The sequence below is a fragment of the Castanea sativa genome, chromosome 5 (assembly GCF_040712315.1).
Source record: "Castanea sativa cultivar Marrone di Chiusa Pesio chromosome 5, ASM4071231v1".
Classification (NCBI taxonomy): Eukaryota; Viridiplantae; Streptophyta; class Magnoliopsida; order Fagales; family Fagaceae; genus Castanea; species Castanea sativa.
Genome location: NC_134017.1, coordinates 7,596,525 through 7,617,674, shown reverse-complemented (window position 1 = coordinate 7,617,674; position 21,150 = coordinate 7,596,525). Strand labels below are relative to the sequence as shown.

Genomic DNA, 21,150 nt, shown 5'->3' with positions numbered 1-21,150 from the left:
TGATAACTTTTTTTTCTGTCAAACAAATTAAAATGGCATACTTTTTGACTTCTTTGTCCTCCTTTGCATAAAGAAGCTTTATTTATACTGTTTTTTCTTACTTATCAAAAAATAAAATAAAATAAAATGGCATCTTGTGGTAGATCTTAATCTTTTCTTTTTGGATGGATAATAAAGGGGCAAAGAGCATAAATTAATTTCTTGATGTTTTCCTATTAAAAATTTAATTTAATTTTTTAATTTTTAATTTTTACATGATCGTGGAATAAGCAATTTAGTTTTAGGATATGCTCATTGTGGATGGTAATGGTTGCTGCTGCTCGTTGGATTGCAAAGCTTAGCGCTCCTTTTTCTGCTCAAAGCTCTTGATAAATATCCTGACTACAAAGTTAAGGTATGGGCTGTTAGTTATAATTTGAAATTATAAATCACTATTTAATTGTGCTAATTCTGCTGAAAGTTAAGCCTAGACTTAAGCTTCCAGCTGGCTTTTGGGCTGCTAGCTTATTAGGGCCCAAAACCAGCTTGCCTTTGCTCAAATCCTTCCCAGCCCGTGGTACCCATTTAAACTTCTTTTTTTTTTTTGACTGAAAAGATAGAATTTATATTTATATTAAATCAATGACAAGGTACAAGAGTAAGTAAGGGTCCTGAGACATTTCAGGCCTACACAGCTAGCCTGCCACCCAGGACAAAGAAAAAGCAAGGAAACCTCACATCACCAATCCCTTCTAAAGCACAATTGCCTGTTGGTTTCCCATTACACCCCCGCCTAATAAAACCATGCAAAGATTGTCCACGTCCAACCATACGAAACTTACACAGCCCCACTAAGGCCAATATCGACCTTCTTAGAGATGATCATGCAAGAAGGATATTGCACCTCGTCGAAAATTCAGGCTGTACTTGAGGGAGGCTTGGCTAACCGTTGGTACTCTTCTAATAACTCAGACGCTTGCCTATATATATCAGTGGGGTGGGTCTGCACTTGCTTGAACTGGACACGATTCCTTGCATTCCATATAGACCATGCCGTAATAGACCACACTTCGAGCTCCTTTCTGTCAAGCCTGTCCATCATTTGACGTGCCAGAATAAGGAAGTTGATAGTCGCTGCGTTGCTCTTTTGAAGCTTTCCCCGTACTAAGGCCCACATGTTACGGGCTAACGGGCATTCCCATAATATGTGGCACGTAGTTTCACTCTGCTGGCAACATATAGAGCGTCTGTCATCTATTCGCACCTTTCGCCGAGCGAGATTAGCTTTGGTGGGGAGGACGTCCAGGCATGCCCGCCACATAAAGATGCGGACCTTTGGGGGAATATTGAGTGACCATAACTTCTTCCACATGCGCTGGTCATGTGCGTCCAAGGAGTGTTCCCCAGTTGGAGGTTTGTTTAGTCTGAGCGCCACCTAATATGCTGTTCGAACTGAGAAGACCCGGTTTTTGCTTTCCTTCCACTTCAAACTATCCCTCGAGTTCAAGTCTCCCTTCTTACACCGCAAAATGTCCTTCACTGTGGACTGGGTAAACGTGGCCGCCAACAAACTGTGGTTCCACTCGTTGGTTTCTTCACTAACCAAGTCTCGTACCTTCAAGCATGAATTAACTCCAACCAAGAACTGTGGGGGTCGGGGTAGCCACTTGTGAGAACTGACCCCAATTGATCTTCCATCGCCCACCTCCCAAATCGAACCCCCAGGAAACCCACCTCCTCCCTCTCACGTCAACCTCCACGATTAGACCGCTCCCTGTCCAGCATGGTCTCCTCACATCACTCAATTCCCCATGCTCATTTGCTTTTGAAAAAGATGGGAAACGTAGCCTAAAACCTGCCGGGTTTTGCTCACCCAACTCTGAACCCTCATTAATGCACTGCTCTCTCCTTTTCCCTTCTCCTAAAACCATCTTCTCAAGCTTGCCCACCGGAAAATCCCCCCCCCCCCTTGGCACTTGTAGAACTTGGATTCACCGCCCTCTTCTCCTCTCCTAACTGTGTCCTCTTCCCCTTATCTGTGATACTTAATTGCTGCAGCTGCTGTCTATCCTTTACTTTTCCATTGTAGCCTTGCACAGCATCAGCATAAGTTCTATAGTCTTGAGCCTCCAATGAATGCCTATACACCTGAGGAATAAAAGTTGGATGACTGTTTCCAACCGCATATTGGGAAGGGAACAACATCCTTCTTAGTTCAAGGCCAAACACCCTCCAACCACTTTTCTCTTTGCCTTCAGGGACAAAAATCGACCTCCTAGACCCGCCAACTTTGAGTTCAGTCAATAGAAAGAATTGACCAAAAGAATTGGTACTTCGTTGGAGAGTATAGGCACTGTCACCATCTCTGAGAGTGAAAAACTGTTTGGAGTTAGCCCCAACCACAATGTTTTCTATATTATTCATCAGCCATTGTGTTGCATTCTTGCCCATGAAGATTGATCTCATGAAGTATTTGCCCCTCTCAAAAATCCGTAACGAGAAATAGCGTCCCCCTTCCTCTACAACTAGTTGAAAAAACTTGGATTAAATGAAAAAACTGCGAGATCCCCCCATGACTGATCGGAAAAAATGAAAAAAGTAGAATATCTGGCTAAACAGCAATCTGCTTCCAAATCTCACACGCTATATATTACCTCATAAACTGATTTCAAGATAGGCAACTCATTAAGGAGAATATACAATGCACTAATGATCCCAAGCTATTTTGACAACGTAGGAACAGTTGATTCATGGTTTCTCATCATGTTTATAGAAATAACACCAAAGAAAGAAGCTTTATTTATACTGTGCCCTTTTGCATAAAGAAGCTTTATTTATACTGTTTTTTCTTACTTATCAAAAAATAAAATAAAATAAAATAAAATGGCATCTTGTGGTAGATCTTAATCTTTTCTTTTTGGATGGATAATAAAGGGATAAAAAGCATAAATTAATTTCTTGATGTTTTCCTATTAAAAATTTCATTTTTATTTTTTTGTGTTTCTGCTTGTATTTCCGTGAATACTACATTCAATATTATCTTTTCTAGTTCAACCTATCAAGGAATCTCGTGTTACCAAGCATCTTATGTTATTGACAGTACCCCACTACCCCTTCCCTGAAGCTTACCTTGTGCGGTTAATCCCTCTCTAATAGCCTGCCACAGCGTAGTTAGAATGACGAATAAAATCATTCTTCACTATTATTTAAAGCACCTACCATGAGGTTCAAAATATCACTATTATTTACAAAGTTCTGTAAATAAGGCTTATCAAATATCAAAGAAGACTACCGTTGAAAAATCTGACCTCAACCTATCTGGCATGCTCTCATCCGCCCTCACCCAGATTCACCTCCTCTACAATCTCTGTTGCCACCAATAGTCTCTGGCCATATCCCCCTAACCTCTCCCCTCTCTACCAATGCTAAAATGTCCAATGCATCAGCAAAAAATTCCTCATAGATCAGATTTCACCCCAATACATCTAAACAACAAGATCAACTTTGACCCTATCATGGGTCAGCTTGAGTACATCTCAAGTTCTTTCTCAGGTTGTTGTTCACTCGTTTGTCCAATTGCATCTATTTCCACCACAGATAGAACAAATGCAGTGAGCTTGTTGACCCATCTCTTCAATTTAGAAATTGATTACATGGGTGAAAAGGAGGTTGAAAGATAAGAGTTTTAGAGAGAGGGAGAGAGTGAGTCGTTCTAAATAAGACTGAATACCCCACCAGCAAAGTAGTTTCTAGATTCAAGAACTTAAGGCAGGACAAACCCACCATAGGTCCTACTCCGTCAAGTTTAACCAGGCAATTTGGAGACCTTGAATTGTATTGTCACATTACTTCTTTTATATACTTAATGGTATTGTATCCTCCTTTTATAGACAATGGTCCTATCGGTGTGGATATATTGCTTTAGTATATATTTGTGTGGAATGCTTTAAGATTTAATCATTCTAAAGATTAAGCTTGATTTGAAAATTTTAAAAATGATTTTTAAAGTCTAATTAGCTTGATGGTAGATGGGATGAGTTTCTAATCAACTATGGATGTTTCTCAATTTTTGTGTGGATTTAGATAAATGGAATTTCCAACTTAAATCCAAACAATGGAAATTATTATGTTTTTTAATAAGACAAAACAGTGGAATTAATAATTGATGGGATTTTAAATGATGAGATTATAAATCCATTCATTTTAGGTTTTCCTTGTAAATATCAATTACTTCATCCAAACACAAGGTAAGTGATCTGACTTAGTTAAAGAAATATTTCGAAGGGGACAATAGCAGAAATTAGAGAAGATCCAAAGATTAAGAAAGGAGGATTGGGAGGGGGTTGGGGGGAGAAAAGAACCGTCTAGTATAGAAGACATGTTTCCCAATATGCTTTAAATAATGTCACAACAATAGTGAACTCATAGAAGTCACAGAAAAGCAATCCATCCAAATGCATCGATATAATGAGCTCAATCAAAGGAAGGTATGATAACCACACTCATCTCCCAGACCAAATACATAAGAAATTATTGATTAGATGTAAATTTTATATCTTAATAAGCTGGATAAATTGAAATTAAAATCAACAACTTCAGGTGTTGATTCAAGAACTAGTACTACTAGACATTGGTGCCAGTAGGTTTTCTTCTTCTCTTGTCTTGGTGGTTAGGTTATGATTTTTTTTTCCCTTTGTATTTCTATCCTAGTTTATGGTGTTGTTCAATTAGTAATTAATAAATGACTCACCCCCTCCCCCCTCCCTCCGCCACCTATCCCCCTCCACCTTACCCCTTCCCTCCACCACAACCACTACCATCTCTCTCCTTCCCTGCCAACCTAGCCCACACCGGTGACGTATCCAATTCTACCCCTTGCCTCCCAAAAATTTTTCCCTACTCCACAACAAGTCCTTCCCCCCATATCCTTGCCCTCTCACACAACCCTTCTATTGGCCAATTCAGTTCAGTCAGTACATTCCTCATTATACCCAAACCTAGACCTCCTTACCCTTAAATCCCAAGCCTACACAGCACTCGCCAAAACCCACTCCCAAGCCTTTTTCAGCCAAACCAAGGGTACCAGAGGTGAAACACTCTTTTTCTTTTCGTATTGATTCAAAGTCATTTCTCTTGGCTTTTGATGGGGGACGTATGGATGCTTATGCCATTACTAAAAAAAGGGGTAGGCATCATGGCTCTATCTGGGTTGGTAGATCGGGGTTGGATTGGACCATTGCTTGTTTGGTAGAGCTGTTCTGGTGGGACTTTAGCAAGAAACACTTTTTCAAACGGTTTCATGAGCAATATAAAATCTTGGAGTTTTCTAGTAGGTCGAACAAGAGTGGTCTTTTTGTTGAAATCTCTGAGTATCATAATGGGGCAAGACGTGGTTGTTTGTGTCCCGGAAGGGAGGAATAAGGGCGGTTGGGCTTTCCTTGAAATGAAGCTATGTGAATTCTTTTTGGGAAAATCAGCTTCTAGGCTGGGGAAGGAGGCGGTTGCTGGCAGTGGTGGGCTAGAAAATTCCACTGGAAATTCAAGGAATCAAGTTTGGAAAAATCTTAATGGAGATGTGAAATCAGGAAGGGAGTTATGTTTGGAGAATCAGTTTCCAAATATTCATGGGAATTCAAATCAGAAGGACAGTTTTGGGGGGATTTGTCTTTCTTCAAAATTCAAATAAGCATCCCATAAATAGTCGCCCCTTACGTGGCCCTTCTGCCAAATGGACCCAGGCCCACTTCTCCTTAAAAATTACTGCTGCTTTTGATGGGAATACACAACGTAAGGTCTGCTGGAGTACTTGTGTCAAAACAATATGAGCTAAGTTGGGCCCAGTAATATTTGATCAAGCTCAGCGGGCTAAACCAACTAAAGCCCAAAATGAGTTTATTAAAAATCTGGAAAGGTTGACTGAAAGAAGTTCATGGGAGGTGGGCGAAGGGTCGGGGTCACATGCCTCAACTGAGAAGGTTCTGAAGCTGTCACCGAGCACCGACTAGTTGGGTGAGGACCTCCCAAGGGTCGATGGGTGTGTGGATGAGATTTTGACTTGCGATTCTTTGGCGAGATCCTAGTGTAGTGAAGGACCGGACCCCCATGGCTTAGCCGAGAAGCTTTTGATGGTGTTTCCAGGTTTCGGTGAGATGGGTGGAGTCCTTCCAAGGTCTGATGGGTATGGTGATGAGGTTGGGACTGTCGGTGGTCTTTCGGTGGGCCCTAAATCAAGCGGGGCTGAGGTGGGTTGTTTGGGTGACACTGTGTTTGTCGCCGATAGTCCAGCGGAGGACTTCCCAAAGTCCGAGGCTGTTCTAAACTCTGATGGGCAGTCTGTCAACGCTGAGTCTGTTGCTTCCCCATCTCTTTCGGTTTTTGAATTCTCTGATATGATCCGCCACCACAAGCTGCTGGGTAAAAATTGTTTCTCTCCTCTTTCTGAGCTGGGTTTTAATTCTTAGGAAGATGAACTTTTGTTGTTGGATTGGGTCAACCCCACGAGGTCTGGTAAGGATGAGGAGGGTAGGAATGCTTTGGATTGTGTACCTCTGGCTAAGTGGGATCCTCGTGGGGTTTTGGGAAATAGTATCAGAGGCCACACTGGATGATTTTCTTGTGGGGGAGGATTTGGAACCTTCAGTGTGGGTGAAGAGAAAGATTAAAGGCTTTAGTAAATTTGTGGGATTTCCTATTGATTCATGTGAGTAGCAGTGCATTGCCTTCTTTCAAAAGCTTGAGAAGGTGTGGGAAAATCAAGCTACGGCAGGTAGTCTTTGCCACAATACCTCTTCAACTAAAAAAGGTATGATGGAATTGAGGAATTTAGTTTCTTCAGTCAACTATGAGGGGCAATCTGGTTGACAAACTAGAGGGATTGAGAATTTTTGTCGGGTGGGTTCAGTTCGTTGTCCATGAATTTGAAAATCTTATCTTGGAATGTGAGAGAATTAAACAATCCTCAAAAGAGGGATACGGTGAAGAATTTACTCAAGGAGTGGAAGTGTGATGTAGTGTGTTTCTAAGAAACTAAATTGGATTCTGTTAATTCTGCTGTTGTGAAAAATCTTTGGAGTAGCCCTTTTGTTGATTGGGTAGCTTTGGATGCCATTCATATAGCAGGAGGGTTATTTTGGCATGGGACACGAGGGTAGATAAAAAAATGGATTGTCTGGTTGGGTGCTTTTCTGTTTCTATTTTGTAAGAGGGTGTGGCAAACGGTTTTGCTTGGATATGTACAGGGGTGTATGGTCCGAATGTTGATGGTCTTAGGGATGCTTTGTGGACTAAACTTGATAGTGTGATGAGGAGGTGGAGTGCAGTTTGGCATTTTTTTTGGTGATTTTAATATCATCAGATATCTAGTAGAGCCTAGGTTGCACCGACACAGCATTTTTGCCAACGTACCGGTAAGACTCGCCGGACACCGGTGTCCGAGCAGTGTCTTTTTTTTTTTTTTTTTTTTTTTTTTCCGCTTCTCCGACACGGCGCCAACGCGGTGGACACGCTAGCAATGGAAAAAAAACAAAACAAAACCCACATAGCCCAACCTTTGATTTCCCTCTGCTCGCTGCCCTCTGTCCCTCACCGGAGCTACATCGAGCCGATCGGCGAGTCGGTGAGCTCCCTCTCTCCCTCTGTTCCTTCCGATCTCTCTCACTCTCGGCGTGGACAGGTCCGAGCTTCTTCTCTTCTCTCTTTCTATTTCGCGATTTCTTCTTTTCTTTTTTTTTTCTTTTATCTGCTGACTGCTTAGGACCTTTTGTTTGGTGTAATGTGGCGTGTTATATTTATAACACCCAAAGCTTTTTTTTTTTTTAATCCCACTCACTGTGTTATACTTTACTGTATGTATATATATATATATATATATATATTTTTTTTTTACCTTCTTTACTCAACCTTGCCTTATAAATTATAATGTTAATTATGAATTTAGTGATTTTTGTTTTTGTGTGTCCCGCTTATTTCCTTTTATGTTTTTTGTTTGATATTGAATGTAGCCTATTTAAACTTTTGGTTTGTACTCTAAACATTTTGTGTATTATTGTACTACTTTGGGTGTTAGTTTACTTATTTGTAGTTCGTACATAATTTAAATTCTAGATATAAACGTATTTTATGTTTAAAAATATTTAAAAATATGCCTAAATATAAAATTTAATTAATTATTTAATTGCCGTGTCCATGCCATGCCGTGTCGTGTCCTAGTTTTTCAAAAATTGCCGTATCGCCGTATCCGTGTCTGTGTCCGTGTCCGTGCATCAGAGTAGAGCGTCTTGGTTGCACTTCTTTTAGTCCAGCCATGTTCAATTCTCAGACTTTATTGAGAGGAATTTTTTGGTTGATATACCTTTGGTGGGGGGCGAGTATACATGGTTCCATGACTCAGAGAACCCTTCTATGTCTAGAATTGATAGTGTTGGTATCTGCTGATTGGGAGGACCACTTTTTGGATGCGACTCAAAGGCCTCTTCCTCAAATGATTTTGGACCACTGTCCTCTTCTAGTGGAGGCAGGTGGAATGTTAAGGGGAAAGACTTCTTTCAAATTTGTGAATATGTGGCTTAAGGTGGAGGGATTTGTGGATCTAGTGTGAGGTTGGTGGAGCGGATACCATTTTGTGGGTCTCCTAGTTATGTTCGAGCTTGCAAATTGAAGGCTCTTAAGGGAGATTTGAAACATTAAAATAAACATGTATTTGGGGATGTGTCTTTTAGGAAAAAATGCTTGCTGTCTGAGCTTTTGGACTTAGATTTAAGAGAAGGGATGCAATCTTTGTCACTGGCAGATAGTGCAAGAAGAGCTAAGATAAAGGCTGATATGGAGTATTTAGCTTCTTTGGAGGAGATTTCTTGGAGGCAGAAATCAAAGGCTTTGTACTTAAAAGAAGGGGATAATAATATTGGGTTTTTTCATGGGCTTGCTACTTCTCATAGACGTACAAATACTATGAGAGCTGTGGAGGTTGAGGGCATTTTGTATGAGGATGAGTTTGCAATTCGGGATTAAGTGGTGGGTTTTTATAAGTCTTTGTACTAGGAGACTGAATCTTGGAGGCCCACTATTGATGGTTTAGAGTTTGCAAATCTGGATGAAACTGAGAGGCTTACTTTAGAAAGGGAGTTTGAGAAGGAGATTATTGTAGCCCTACGGGAGGCTAAGGGTGATAAGGCTCCCGGTCCAGATGACTTTAATGTGGCTTTATTTCAAAATTGCTGGTGTGTTCTTGAGAAGGAGATCTTGGCTTTTTTTTGCAGACTTCCACAAAGAAGGTATCTTTGAAAAATCTCTCAATGCCACCTTTTTGTGTTTGATATCCAAGAAGCTTAGTGTAGTCAATATTAGAGATTTTCACCTTATCAACCGTGTGGGTAGTTTGTACAAGCTACTTTCAAAGGTCTTGGCACATAGACTACGTTGTGTTTTGGATAAACTTATTTCCAACTCTCAGAATTCTTTTGTTGGGGGTATCATGTTAATGTTGTCTAGGTTTGTTGCACACAATGTTGTAAAGGAGAAGACTGCAGTAGATCTGATGAAGGCTTTGTCTGGTATGTATGAAAAGCCGTCAGCAAACATCAAGGTGCATTTGATGAAGAAACTATTCAATTTGAAGATGGCAGAGAACGCATCAGTTGCACAACATCTGAATGAATTCTACACTATCACAAATCAATTGTCGTCTGTAGAAATTGATTTTGATGATGAGATCCGTGCACTGATCGTTTTAGCTTCTTTGCCAAACAGTTGGGAGGCAAATTACCGAACCACGTAAATATTGTCTTGTGCGTGTGATTATTTTTTCTTTGGCGTGTGTTTTTCTCTGTATTCTTTGTTCTCACAGGTTTAGGAATTCGTGGAAACTCCCTACAGGAAGAAGACAGATTCTTGACTCTGTTCTTATCGCAAATGAATGCTTGGACATTAGATTGAAGAGTGGTATTTCGGGTGTGAATATTAAATTGGATATTGAGAAGGCTTATGATCATGTGAGTTGGAGTGACTTATTTTACCTTATGGAGAGGATGAGTTTTGGGGAGATGTGTGGGAGATGGATGAAGATGTGTATTTCTACTGCCCATTTTTCAGTGCTTATTAATGGGTCTCCAGCTGGCTTCTTTGGCAACTCTCGTGGTCTTCGCCAAGGGGATCCTTTATCTCCACTCCTATTCTTATTGGTAATGGAGGTGTTGAGTAGGTTGTTGAAAAGGACAAAAGATGGAGGCTTTCTCAGTGGATTCCAAGCAAGTCCCAATACAAGTGGAGGTTTGCATATCTCTCACCTTTTGTTTGCTGATGATACTATTCTCTTTTGTGATGCATTCGAGGAACAATTATTACATATTCGTATGGTTCTAATTTTCTTTGAAGCTATCTCAAGATTGAAAGTAAATGTTAGTAAGAGTGAGATTGTGCCGGTTGGTGAGGTTGGGAATTTGGATGCCTTATCTTGTATTTTATGTTGTAAGGTAGGATGTTTACGCATGTCTTATTTGGGTATGCATTTGGGGGCACATTATAAGGATTCCTCAATATGGAACCCTATCATTGAACGGATAGAAAAAAAAGCTCGTAGGTTGGAAGTAGTTATAGAGGGAGTAGACTTACTTTATTGAAGAGTACCTTATCAAGTCTCTCTACTTATTTTTTTTTTATCTTTGTTCACTATTCCACAAACATGTGGTGGATAAATTAGAGAGGATTCAGAGGAATTTCCTTTTGGAGAGATCTAATGATGTTTTTAAATTCTCACTTGTTGCTTGGGAGAAAGTTGTGTGGCCAGTGGAGGCTTGGGGATTCGGAAGATTGAGCTGTTTAACCAAGCTTTGCTTGGGAAGTGGCTATGGCGATTTGGGAATGAGGTCACAAGTTTATGGAGGCAAGTTATAGCTTCCAAATATGGGGAGGCCAGTGGAGGATGGTGTACTAGAGTTGTTAGAGGAACGCATGGATGTGGTATGTGGAAGAACATTAGGAAGTGGACTGAGAGCTTCTTTGGTCATGTGTTGTATGCGGCGGGTGAGGGTTTTCGTATCAGATTTTGGTATGACCCTTGGAGTAGCCCTACTGCCTTGAAAGATTTATATCTGGCAATGTTTGCTATTGCTGTGGATAAGACAACTACAATTTTTGATATGGTTGAGTTTGCTATGGATGGGGGTGGTAGAAGCTAGAACTTACGCTTTCGTCATGCTTTTCAAGATTGGGAGACAGGGATCTTTTATGATTTTTTTGCGCATATCTCATCCAAGTTACCTAGAGGGGGTGATGATACCATGATATGGCAATTTAATCGTAGTGGTGTTTTTGATGTGCGATCTTTTTATTTTTCATTGCTAGCAGCCCCATTGGTGTCTTTTCCTTAGAAGAGGATTTGGTGTGTTAAGGTACCTATAAGGGTGGCTTTCTTCTTATGGACAGTTGCTAAGGGTGAGATTCTTACTATAGACAATCTCGTTAAGAAGAATTTACCTCTTGTTAATTGGTGCTGCCTTTGTCGATGTGAAGAGGACACTGTGGATCACTTATTGATCCACTGTAAGTATGCTCATACCTTGTGGAGTGAAGTCCTTCGTTTGTTTGGGGTTTAGTGGGTGATGCCGAAGAATGTTGTTTCTCTTCTCTCTGCATGGTGGAATTGGTTGGGGCGTCACACTTCAAAAGTGTGGAATATGGTTCCAGCATGTCTTATGTGGTTAATTTGGAAGGAGCGCAATGCCCAAACTTTTGAGAAAATTGAGAGACTTGTAGACTGTGTGAAGTCTTTACTACTTAGGACTTTGTTTGAGTGGTCCCGTATTTGGGGATTTACGCATTGTCATTCTTTGTTTGAATTACTTAATTCTGTTAGTCTTTCTTTTTGATTGGTTTGTATTCTTTTCAGTGCCGTGAGTTTACTATCGTAAATTCATTGTATTTTTATTATCAATAAAGTTTGTTATTACATATAAAAAAAAAGACATTGGTGCCGGTGACAACTTCACCTTGAGCCTGAAGCAAAAGACTAGATCCTCAGAAATTCTGTTTATATATATAAAATTAATCTCCTTAATATGAGATGATCTCAAGTCACAAGGAAATCTCAAGAAAAGGCTCAAGTTTAGTTTGTGAGCTACAGATTCAACTAGAAATGCTCTTGTTCAAGTAGATAGCAAATGGGAAATATGGAGTTTAACAATTGGAACAAGTAGCAACAATTAATCGTAATCAACAGGTGACCATAATTACAAATTACGAACAGGGGCATTGAATTTCAATACATGAGGTAAATTTAACACTCTGATACAAACTACATTGCTTTGCTAGGATATGATATTTGCAGGTACTTTGCTTTGCTAGATCTTCTCTGTAACATATAGGGATAAGATCCACTCCATTTATATCCTCCAATTCCTTCCAATTTTTAGCTAGATGGGAGAGGATCCTTTCCCTAAGATATAAACCTCTAATTCTTTGTTACTCTCTACCATGCTATGTCATCATCCAGTCAGTTTTGAAATTTAAATTACTGTACTGAATTAGTTCATGCAATAAATGCTCTCATATATATAATTTTTTTTTTTTGCCTTAGTTTTTCATTTTGTCATTTTCAGATTGTTGGGCATTCACTTGGTGGTGGTACTGCTGCGCTGTTGACATATATTTTACGAGAACAAAAAGAATTATCCTCGACGACTTGTGTCACATTTGCCCTAGGTATGTACTGATCAAGCCTGTTGCTTATGTTTGCTTTCTATTTCTACTGATAGCTTTGTTTTTAGTTGTTTTACAAAGTCTTCATAAACTTTTGTAACTAGATTTACCTATAAAGGATTAAGAAGGTTATGGGGACAAAGGATTATCAATGTGTGCACCTGCCTTTTTTCCTCATTTTGTGGCATCTTACTTGATGATTATCTTCAGTGAAGTCAGAATGATGTGGATTTCCAAATTAAAAATGACTTTATCCCCTAGTTTGCAGCTTTTGTTTCCATTGTATGTTTCTTCTATCAGTTAGGTTTCAGATGGCAGTGGAAATTGTGAATTATTTCTATAGAGAAACAGAAAAGGCTCTGATAGATATGATGGCTAATTTATCTAATTATCAAGTGAACACGCAAGGATGAAGAAGATGCTCTATAACATTAGGAATACAAGATATGACATAACTAAGGACACCGGATAAAGTTTATTTGCATGGCATATAAGCCTGAGAAACTTAATCGGGAAACTAGATCATGAATATGACAGTTGCTTTTAAACCATAAGCTGGAAACTTAGTCCGAAGGTTCAAGAAAATGAAAACCAAATAATCACATAATGTTATCAACCATGTGCTGATTGCTTGATCAGATATTTCTTCCATATATCTAACAGTCAACCAACGAATGTCTCTCCCTCTTATTGTTCTTTGTGTCTTTTTTTTTTTTGCTGGGCATCAAATTAATTATATAAGTCTGCACCATTTAGCTCCAAAATTTCACGTTTACATTAGCTAGATCACAAAAGATTGTGACTTTTTTTTTTTGGATAGGTAAAAAAGATATATATTCAAGAACACTACCTTATGCAGATAAACATAAGGCAGAGTGAAAAATACATAGGGAAAAGAAAGAGTAAAAAGGAAAGGAAAGGAAAAGAAACTAAGTACATAGGAGAGAGCTAAGGAATATAGGGAGAGAATCACTAGAGGTGAGTCCCCAAGCCCTAGACCAATCAAACAGAGTGCCACTAAAAGAGGCCAATAGCTGGTCATCCGAACTTTCCATGTCCTCGAACGTCCTCTTATTGCGCTCCCTCCAGAGACACCACATCAAGCATAAAGGAGCTAAATTCCAAATGCTAGACAAATGCTTTCCAGGCCAATTCCACCAACTGAATAGAGTATCCGTAACTGATCTAGGCAAGACCCAAGAAAACCCAAAGGATCTAAATAACAAACTCCATAGTCGAGAAGCCTTTCCATAATGTAGTAACAAATAATCCACCGTCTCCTCATTACTGCGGCACATGATACACCAATCGACAAAATCTAACCCTCTACCCCTCAAATTATCCTCTGTAAGGATCCTATCCCATATAGTAGTCCACACAAAGAAGGAAACACGCCGAGGTGCCTTAACCTTCCAAACACCTTTCCAAGGGAAAATAATGGGCTAGGGGCTTCTCAACTTATTGTAAAATGAACGAATATCAAAGTCTTCATTCTTTGTCAACTTCCATCGCATACGATTTCCATTCTCAATAGGAGGAAGATTAGAACCCGAGGTACGGAGAAAATCATTCACCCCACCCATTTCCCAATCATTTGGTCTCCAAATAAAATGAACATTCCAGCTTCTCTGCTCCTCAATCCCCAACCGTTCAAGAAAAGAGGCCACCGATGCCTCTTTATTGGATGCAATACCATACACGCTTGGAAAAGATAGTTGAAATGGAGATTCCCCACACAATTGATCAGTCCAAAGTTTCACTCTATCCCCCACCCCTACCTCAAAGAGAATATTCTTGCTAAAATCCTCCCATCCCATACGGATACTTCTTCACAAGCCACACCATGCTCCCCTCTACCTAGCTTGGACTTCCATCCCCCCCATTCTTCCCCAAACTTGAGGGCTATAACCCTTCTCCAAAGTCTTGTCTCCTCAATTCCAAACCACCATAACCACTTCCCTAGTAAAGCTTTATTAAAAGTGGTTAATTTCCTTACTCTTAATCCACCATTTTTCAAAGGTGCACACACCTTGTCCCATCCCACCAAATGAAACTTGGAGTCCCCCCACAAGGAATCCCTTTGCAACCTCTCAATTTTATTGGTCACATGCGTAGGGATGGTAAAAAGAGACAAATAATAAGTGGGGAGACTAGATAAAGTGCTTTTAAGTAACGTTAGTCTTTCACCTTTTGACAAATACATCTTCTTCCAACCGGCCAACTTACGCTCAAAATTTTCCAAGATAGGATTCCAGACAGTAAGGGACTTGTAGGATGCCCCCAAAGGCATACCAAGATAGGTCATAGGCAAAGACCCAATCCGGCATCCCAAAATCTCTGCTAGGACATGGACATTAGGAACCTCCCCAATGGGAACCATCTCACTTTTCAGCGCATTAACCTTTAAACTTGTCGCTGCCTGGAAACAAAGAAAAAGCATCCGAATATGAAGAATTTGCTGCTCATCAGCATCGCAAAACAGAATCGTATCATCTGCAAACAAAAGATGCGATACACATACCCCCCCCCCCCCCCCCCCCCTTGTCTACCGTTGGCCCTAAAGCCTCGAAACAAACCAGCCTCTTCAGCTCTTTTCATCATCTTACTGAGAACCTCCATCATAACCAGAAACATTGGCGAAAGCGGGTCCCCTTGTCTCAATTCCCTCGAACTCCCAAAAAAATCAGCTAGAGACCCATTAAACAAAACAGAGAATTGGGCTGTAGATATGCATGTGCGGATCTACCTACACCACCTCACCCCAAATCCCATTCTCTTCAACAAATCAAGAAGAGCCTCCTAGGTCACATGATCATAAGCTTTCTCAATATTTAATTTACAGATAACCCCCGGAAGCTTACTCTTCACCCTACTATCAACACACTCAATAGCAATGAGAACTGAATCAAGAATCTGTCTACCACCCACAAAACTGTTCTGAGACTCAGATATCAACTGATCCAAAACCTCTTTCATGCAGTTTGCCAACACCTTGGCCAAAATCTTGTAGACACTCCCCACCAAACTAATAGGTCTAAAATCTCGAATATTGGAAGCACCATTCTTCTTAGGGATTAAGGCTATGAAAGTTGCATTAAAAGATTTTTCAAACTTACTGTGTTGATAAAACTCTTCAAATACAGCTAAGATATCTCTTTTCATAACTCCCCAACAATGGTGATAAAAAGCCAAAGAGAAAGCATCAAGACCTGGAGCTTTATCTCCTTCCATCTCTTTGACAACTCGAAGGACCTCCTCCTGTTCAAACCTCCGTTCAAGCCAGTCCCTCTCCAACCCCTCTATCTGATCAAACTCCAATCCTTCCACAAATGGCCTCCACTCCTCTGTCTCCTTGTACAAATTTTTATAAAACTGTACAGCTTGGTCAGCCATCTCGGATTCATCCTCATAGATAATCCCATTCACTTCCAACATACTAATATGGTTATACCTTCTCCGAGAATTGGCCATCTTGTGGAAAAATTTGGTATTGTTATCTCCTTCCTTAATGCAAAGCATCCTCGATTTCTGTCTCCATGAAACCTCTTCCAAAGAGAGAAGGTTCTGTATTTGAGATCTCAACCCAGCCCTCTCACCTAACTCCTCTTCAGAAAGGCCATACTCCCCTTCCTTAACATCCAATAATTTCAAAGCCTCCAGCAATTGTAACAGTTTGAGAACATGTGGAGTCATCAATTGACGACTCTAGTGCATGGAAGTCACAATCAATTGTAACAGTTTTCTTAAACTGCATATATTCCAGGAGGTGTAGTACAAGAAAAGTTCTCTGATGGAGCTTCCAAGGCAAATATTTATAGACCTGGATTTTATGAAAGTCAACTGAAACTGAACCGCTTGTCCAAGTACCTTTCGCTTGCCAATATCCTGCCTACTCTAATAGTTAAAACACATTAGAAAGTAGTCCATGTAAAAGAACTAAAAAAGCATATATATATATATATATATATATATATAAAAGCTTACCTTCTTGAAATGAAGGTCTACCTTATCCAGGCTGCTTGTAAAAGTTGCTTTATACAGTAGTAAACTTATACAGTAGTAAACATCAGATTCTCAACTTCAGAGCTTAGAATGTGTGAAAATAAGATCATAACAAATATATATATATATATATATATATATATATATATATATATATATATATTATACACCTTCTATTGTACAGATAAAAAGTGAAAGCCAAACAAATGGTACTCCTAAAGTGATTCTTTCCTAAAGGACTCTATAGTCCATACAACAACCAAGCATTAGTACTGAATTATTTGATTTCAAGTTCTTCCCTTTTTATGGTCTTCAGGAAGTCTATCTCTAATTTATAATAGTTCATAAAATTCAGTTTTTAATTTTATATTATAAGGTTTAATTTGAAATCTCTTCTAAAATATGTTGGTAAAAATAATTACTTTTCACATTTTTACATCCCTATAGTTGGCCCTTAGTTGATTAGATTCTAACACCAACCTCCTTGTGGTTTTCTAAAATGACACTTCCCCTAAACAGTTTATGAAAGGAAACTTCATTCATTAAGGTTTGTATAAATGCAACATGCAACTTTCCATTAACATAATATTTCATTTTTAAAATGATTCCTATAAATTATACTTCTAAAAACTACTCCAAAAACTATTCCAAAGAATCCAAACATAAAAACTATATGGACAGCTTTTCTTCTTGACCCACAACGCTGAATAACAACTATACTGGGAAATTTTGACAACTAATTGAACTTGGGTTAACCATTTTTTATTTACCAACATGGGGCATCCTTTTGTTGCTACTTGCTAGATATGATTGTTGCCAGTAAGACAGAAATTTACTATTAAAAAAAATCAACTTAGTTAATCATAAAACTTATTTGGAAGAAGATGAAATCTTACTTAGTTCTAAGCTTGCTGGCTGCATTGCAGTCTTTGGCCTCTTTAGATATATGCAAATATAACTATAATGGCTGGCCATTTTGCCTCCTACTTTTGCGAGTTCCACATGTAGTCTGGGACGACCTAGACTACAAACAATGGGGATTGTGAAACAAATTGTTATAATTTATATGATGTTGTTTCACATGTGATTTTTCACCTTGTTTAACACTTCTATTATTATTATTATTATTATTATTATTATTTTATTTTATTTTTTTTTCTGTTAAACCTGCTTGAATTTGATGAACCCTTGCTGACACTAATATGTGTCAAGGAAATTTTGTGGATTGCCAGTTGGGGAAGAACGTTTTTCCATTGAGTTAGATGAGAACAACCAAAGTGTGGTATGAACTACTTTCCTTTTCGAAACCTACCCACTTTTCTGAGCTCACTATAACATAATGGCTTAATTGTTTATATTATTTTATTTTCTTCTATTTTTAGGCACTTATTCATGGGTTGATGGTTTTTCTAACTTGAAGAATTTTTGTTAAACAAAAAATTTGCAGCCTGAAGAATCAGAGATATTCTCGAGCCTACATAGACTTCAAGAAACTGGAAGATGTTTTCGACTTTGCAGAGTTTTTTGTTGGACATGCCTTTGTTAATGAGAAGGGTAACTAATAATGACATGCCTTATTCTTTACATTACAAGTTTACAAACAGATGTGTTTTATGTTGTTGAAGTGGTTTGATTCAGTGAATATCATTGTATGAATTAATTAAGTTAATATCATTGTATGAATCTCAGGTGCTTAGTATAAGGTTTAAGTTGAATATGCTCCTTCACAGAAGGCTCCAAAGTCAACTAGTAAAAAGGATGGTTGTGATTGGGACCATATATAAATGTATTTTTACAGTTTGCATTCACATTTACTAAGAATACCATTTTACTAGATTTTGTTATTAATACCTACCTTTTTCTTTTATGAAAAAGTAGATCCTGATTATGTAGGGTTCCTCAAAATTATTGCAAGGCCGGCTGAGCATCTACCTAGTGCAGAAATACAGTTGGAGTGAAAAGAAGCAGAGCAAGCTGGTTTGTAATTATTTTTAATGACTTTGAATGTGTGTGTGTGTGTATATATATTAGTTAGATAATCTCATATCGAAATATAGTCGTGTATAATTTTGGCTTTGTGGCACCCAAGCTCCCTTTATTTATTAATTTTTGGGCCACCATGGTGCCTATTGTATGTAATGATTTGAGTTTCCTATTTTGATGCCACCCTGGTGCCGCATAAGGTTGTGTCCAAATGTTGTGGAGTGTCATAAGGAAAAGTGGACACAACTTATTAATTATTTGTGTTTAAGAGACATTTTTTTTCCTATAGATTTATTAGTTTCTCCATACTTATTTCTAGGTGCTGCAAAAGAAGCTCCTATCGTTACACCACTTATGGAATATGTTCGTCAGAAACGAGCCATTGAGTGGAGTCCAGGTAATGTGTTATATATTTTCGTATCTTCTCTTCATTACCTTGCGGTCTATCTTAAAGAAAAATGTTCTTTTATTGCAGTTTAGTTCGACAGAGTTGTTTGTTGCTGATTTTGTGATGTAATTAGATTATTATTGTCGTTCTTTTTGCTTGGCTGCCTTCTTTGGGTTTTTATTCTTTTTCTTCTCTTTTAGATTTAATTGATCATTGTACTCTACACCATGACTGATGGTCTCTAGTATAAGTCCTGTACATGTGTTTTTTTTCTTTTCAATGAATTGCGTTATTTATCAAAAAAAAATTATGAAATAGAACACTGGATTGTTAGGAAACCCCCTTGTATCTCATCATTCATACTGTGCTTATACTTATTGTGTATGGGTTAGTGCTTATTCTATTTTGTTTTCTAAATAAATTTAGAGTTAGTGTTTGCTTGGTAATGTCAAGGCTCTGAAAATCAATGAATAATATCAAAAGAAAGGAATGTTGAGATTTACAGTCAGTGTAGTCACCACCACTTGAAAGGTTTTAAAAAAAAAAAATTGCATGTGCGTGGGGAAAGGAATAAAAGGTGGGTGTGGACTATTGGTGGAAAGGAATACAAGGTGGGTGTGGACTGCATGAACATTGGAGAACTGTGAAGGCCAAGAAAAGAAATAGACCACTAGAATATGTGACTTGCTGTATTGGTAATTCTGTAAACGGAAAATAATTTGATTCTCTACTAGTATTGCAAGTTGATTGTGATAAACCTGTTATTGTTGTTGAAGAGTGAGTTTAAGTATTTTGAGTAGTAGTTTTTTTTTTTTTTTTTTTTTTTTTTGGGTGAAAATAAACAATGGAATGCCTTCTTTGAAAGGGTAAATATTGAAAGGTTGATGATTTTATAGTCGCGTTTGTAAAACATATTAAAAAATTATATAGCCGCGTTTTCAAAATGAGGCTGTAGGCCGAGGATCTATAGTCGCGTTTTAAAAACGTGGCTATAAACAATTCAAACAAATAAATAAAAACCCTATAGCTGCATTTTCAAAATGTGGTTGTGGGCTGAGGATCTAGAGCCATGTTTAATAAACATGGCTAATGTATACCCTATAGTTGCGGCTTAGAAACGCGGCTGAAATAATACCTATGGACCTATCAGACCTATAGTTATAGGTTTTAGGCAATGGCTAAAAATGTGGCTATAGAAAATGCCGTTATAGACCGAATTGACTTATAGCCATGTTTTTAGGAGCCCACTTTTTTTTTTTTTTTTTTTTTGTAGTATGGTCTTGAATTCAGAACTTGTTGGCTGTTTATCTCACCAATATTAATAAAAAGGAGTCGATGCTTAGATTCCAACCCTATCAATTTTCATTATATAATCCCTAACACAGCAATTTAATAACTACTCATACTATGAGTTCCAGTTAGCTCAACTAGTAAAATTTTTTATGGTTGTATAAGAGATCTGGGGTTCAATCTTCGCCTACACAAAAAACTGATTGGTGTTTTGGTCTGATGATAAAGAGTTATCATCAGGAGTGGACGCCACAAGTTTGAAACTCTTAAAAAAAAAAAAAAAAAAAAAAAAAAAAAAAAAAAAAAAAACTACTAGTGAACATGGATCACACATTGGGACCACCATTTAATTACTACTAATGAATATAGATCACACATTGGGATTTAAATCAACAGCCCATCATTTGCAAAACCAAACCTAAAATCTAATAAGTCCCATAAAATCCTACATTAATCAAAGCCCAAAATAGCAAACATATCATAGGTCCATAAACTTAACTCTTGGTTGAGTTTTCGTCACAAACATTGCCTAATATTAACTAACACAACCAATATGATTCTCATCATTTGGAGCTAAAACAACCCCCATCATGTCCAATTAAAGCCTCCTACCAACTGCCACAAGATCCTAAATTGATCAAAACCTTAAACTGGATAACGTTTCATAGTCAAATAAGCCTAACACAGCCAATTTGATCCCCACCACCTAAATTACTACGACTAATCCACACGGTTCACACATTCTGAACCCAAATCAACCACCCATCATTTCCAAAACCAATCCTAAACTCTCCTACAGCTGCCTCGACATCCTA

General features: G+C 38.4%; 1 protein-coding gene across 5 annotated transcripts; it reads left to right on the top strand.

Moving 5' to 3' along the window:
- The first annotated feature begins 263 nt into the window (after nucleotides 1–263).
- Nucleotides 264–19,326, top strand: LOC142637312 (uncharacterized). 5 transcript variants are annotated; one of them, XR_012844602.1, is made up of 7 exons: nucleotides 264–394; nucleotides 12,573–12,675; nucleotides 17,887–17,956; nucleotides 18,122–18,228; nucleotides 18,568–18,651; nucleotides 18,977–19,054; nucleotides 19,133–19,326. XR_012844602.1 is itself a non-coding variant. In XM_075811587.1 (7 exons), exons 3-7 carry the CDS (start codon nucleotides 18,175–18,177, stop codon nucleotides 19,172–19,174), a joined length of 333 nt encoding a protein of 110 aa, XP_075667702.1. In that variant the 5' UTR covers nucleotides 264–394; nucleotides 12,573–12,675; nucleotides 18,122–18,174; the 3' UTR covers nucleotides 19,175–19,326. The 5 variants fall into 5 exon arrangements, 2 of the variants coding, with proteins under 2 accessions (XP_075667702.1, XP_075667703.1); XM_075811587.1 differs by lacking the exon at nucleotides 17,887–17,956 and adding an exon at nucleotides 18,364–18,460 and having other exon boundaries at nucleotides 18,590–18,651; XM_075811588.1 differs by lacking the exon at nucleotides 264–394 and adding an exon at nucleotides 7,458–7,651.
- Nucleotides 19,327–21,150: the final 1,824 nt, after the last annotated feature.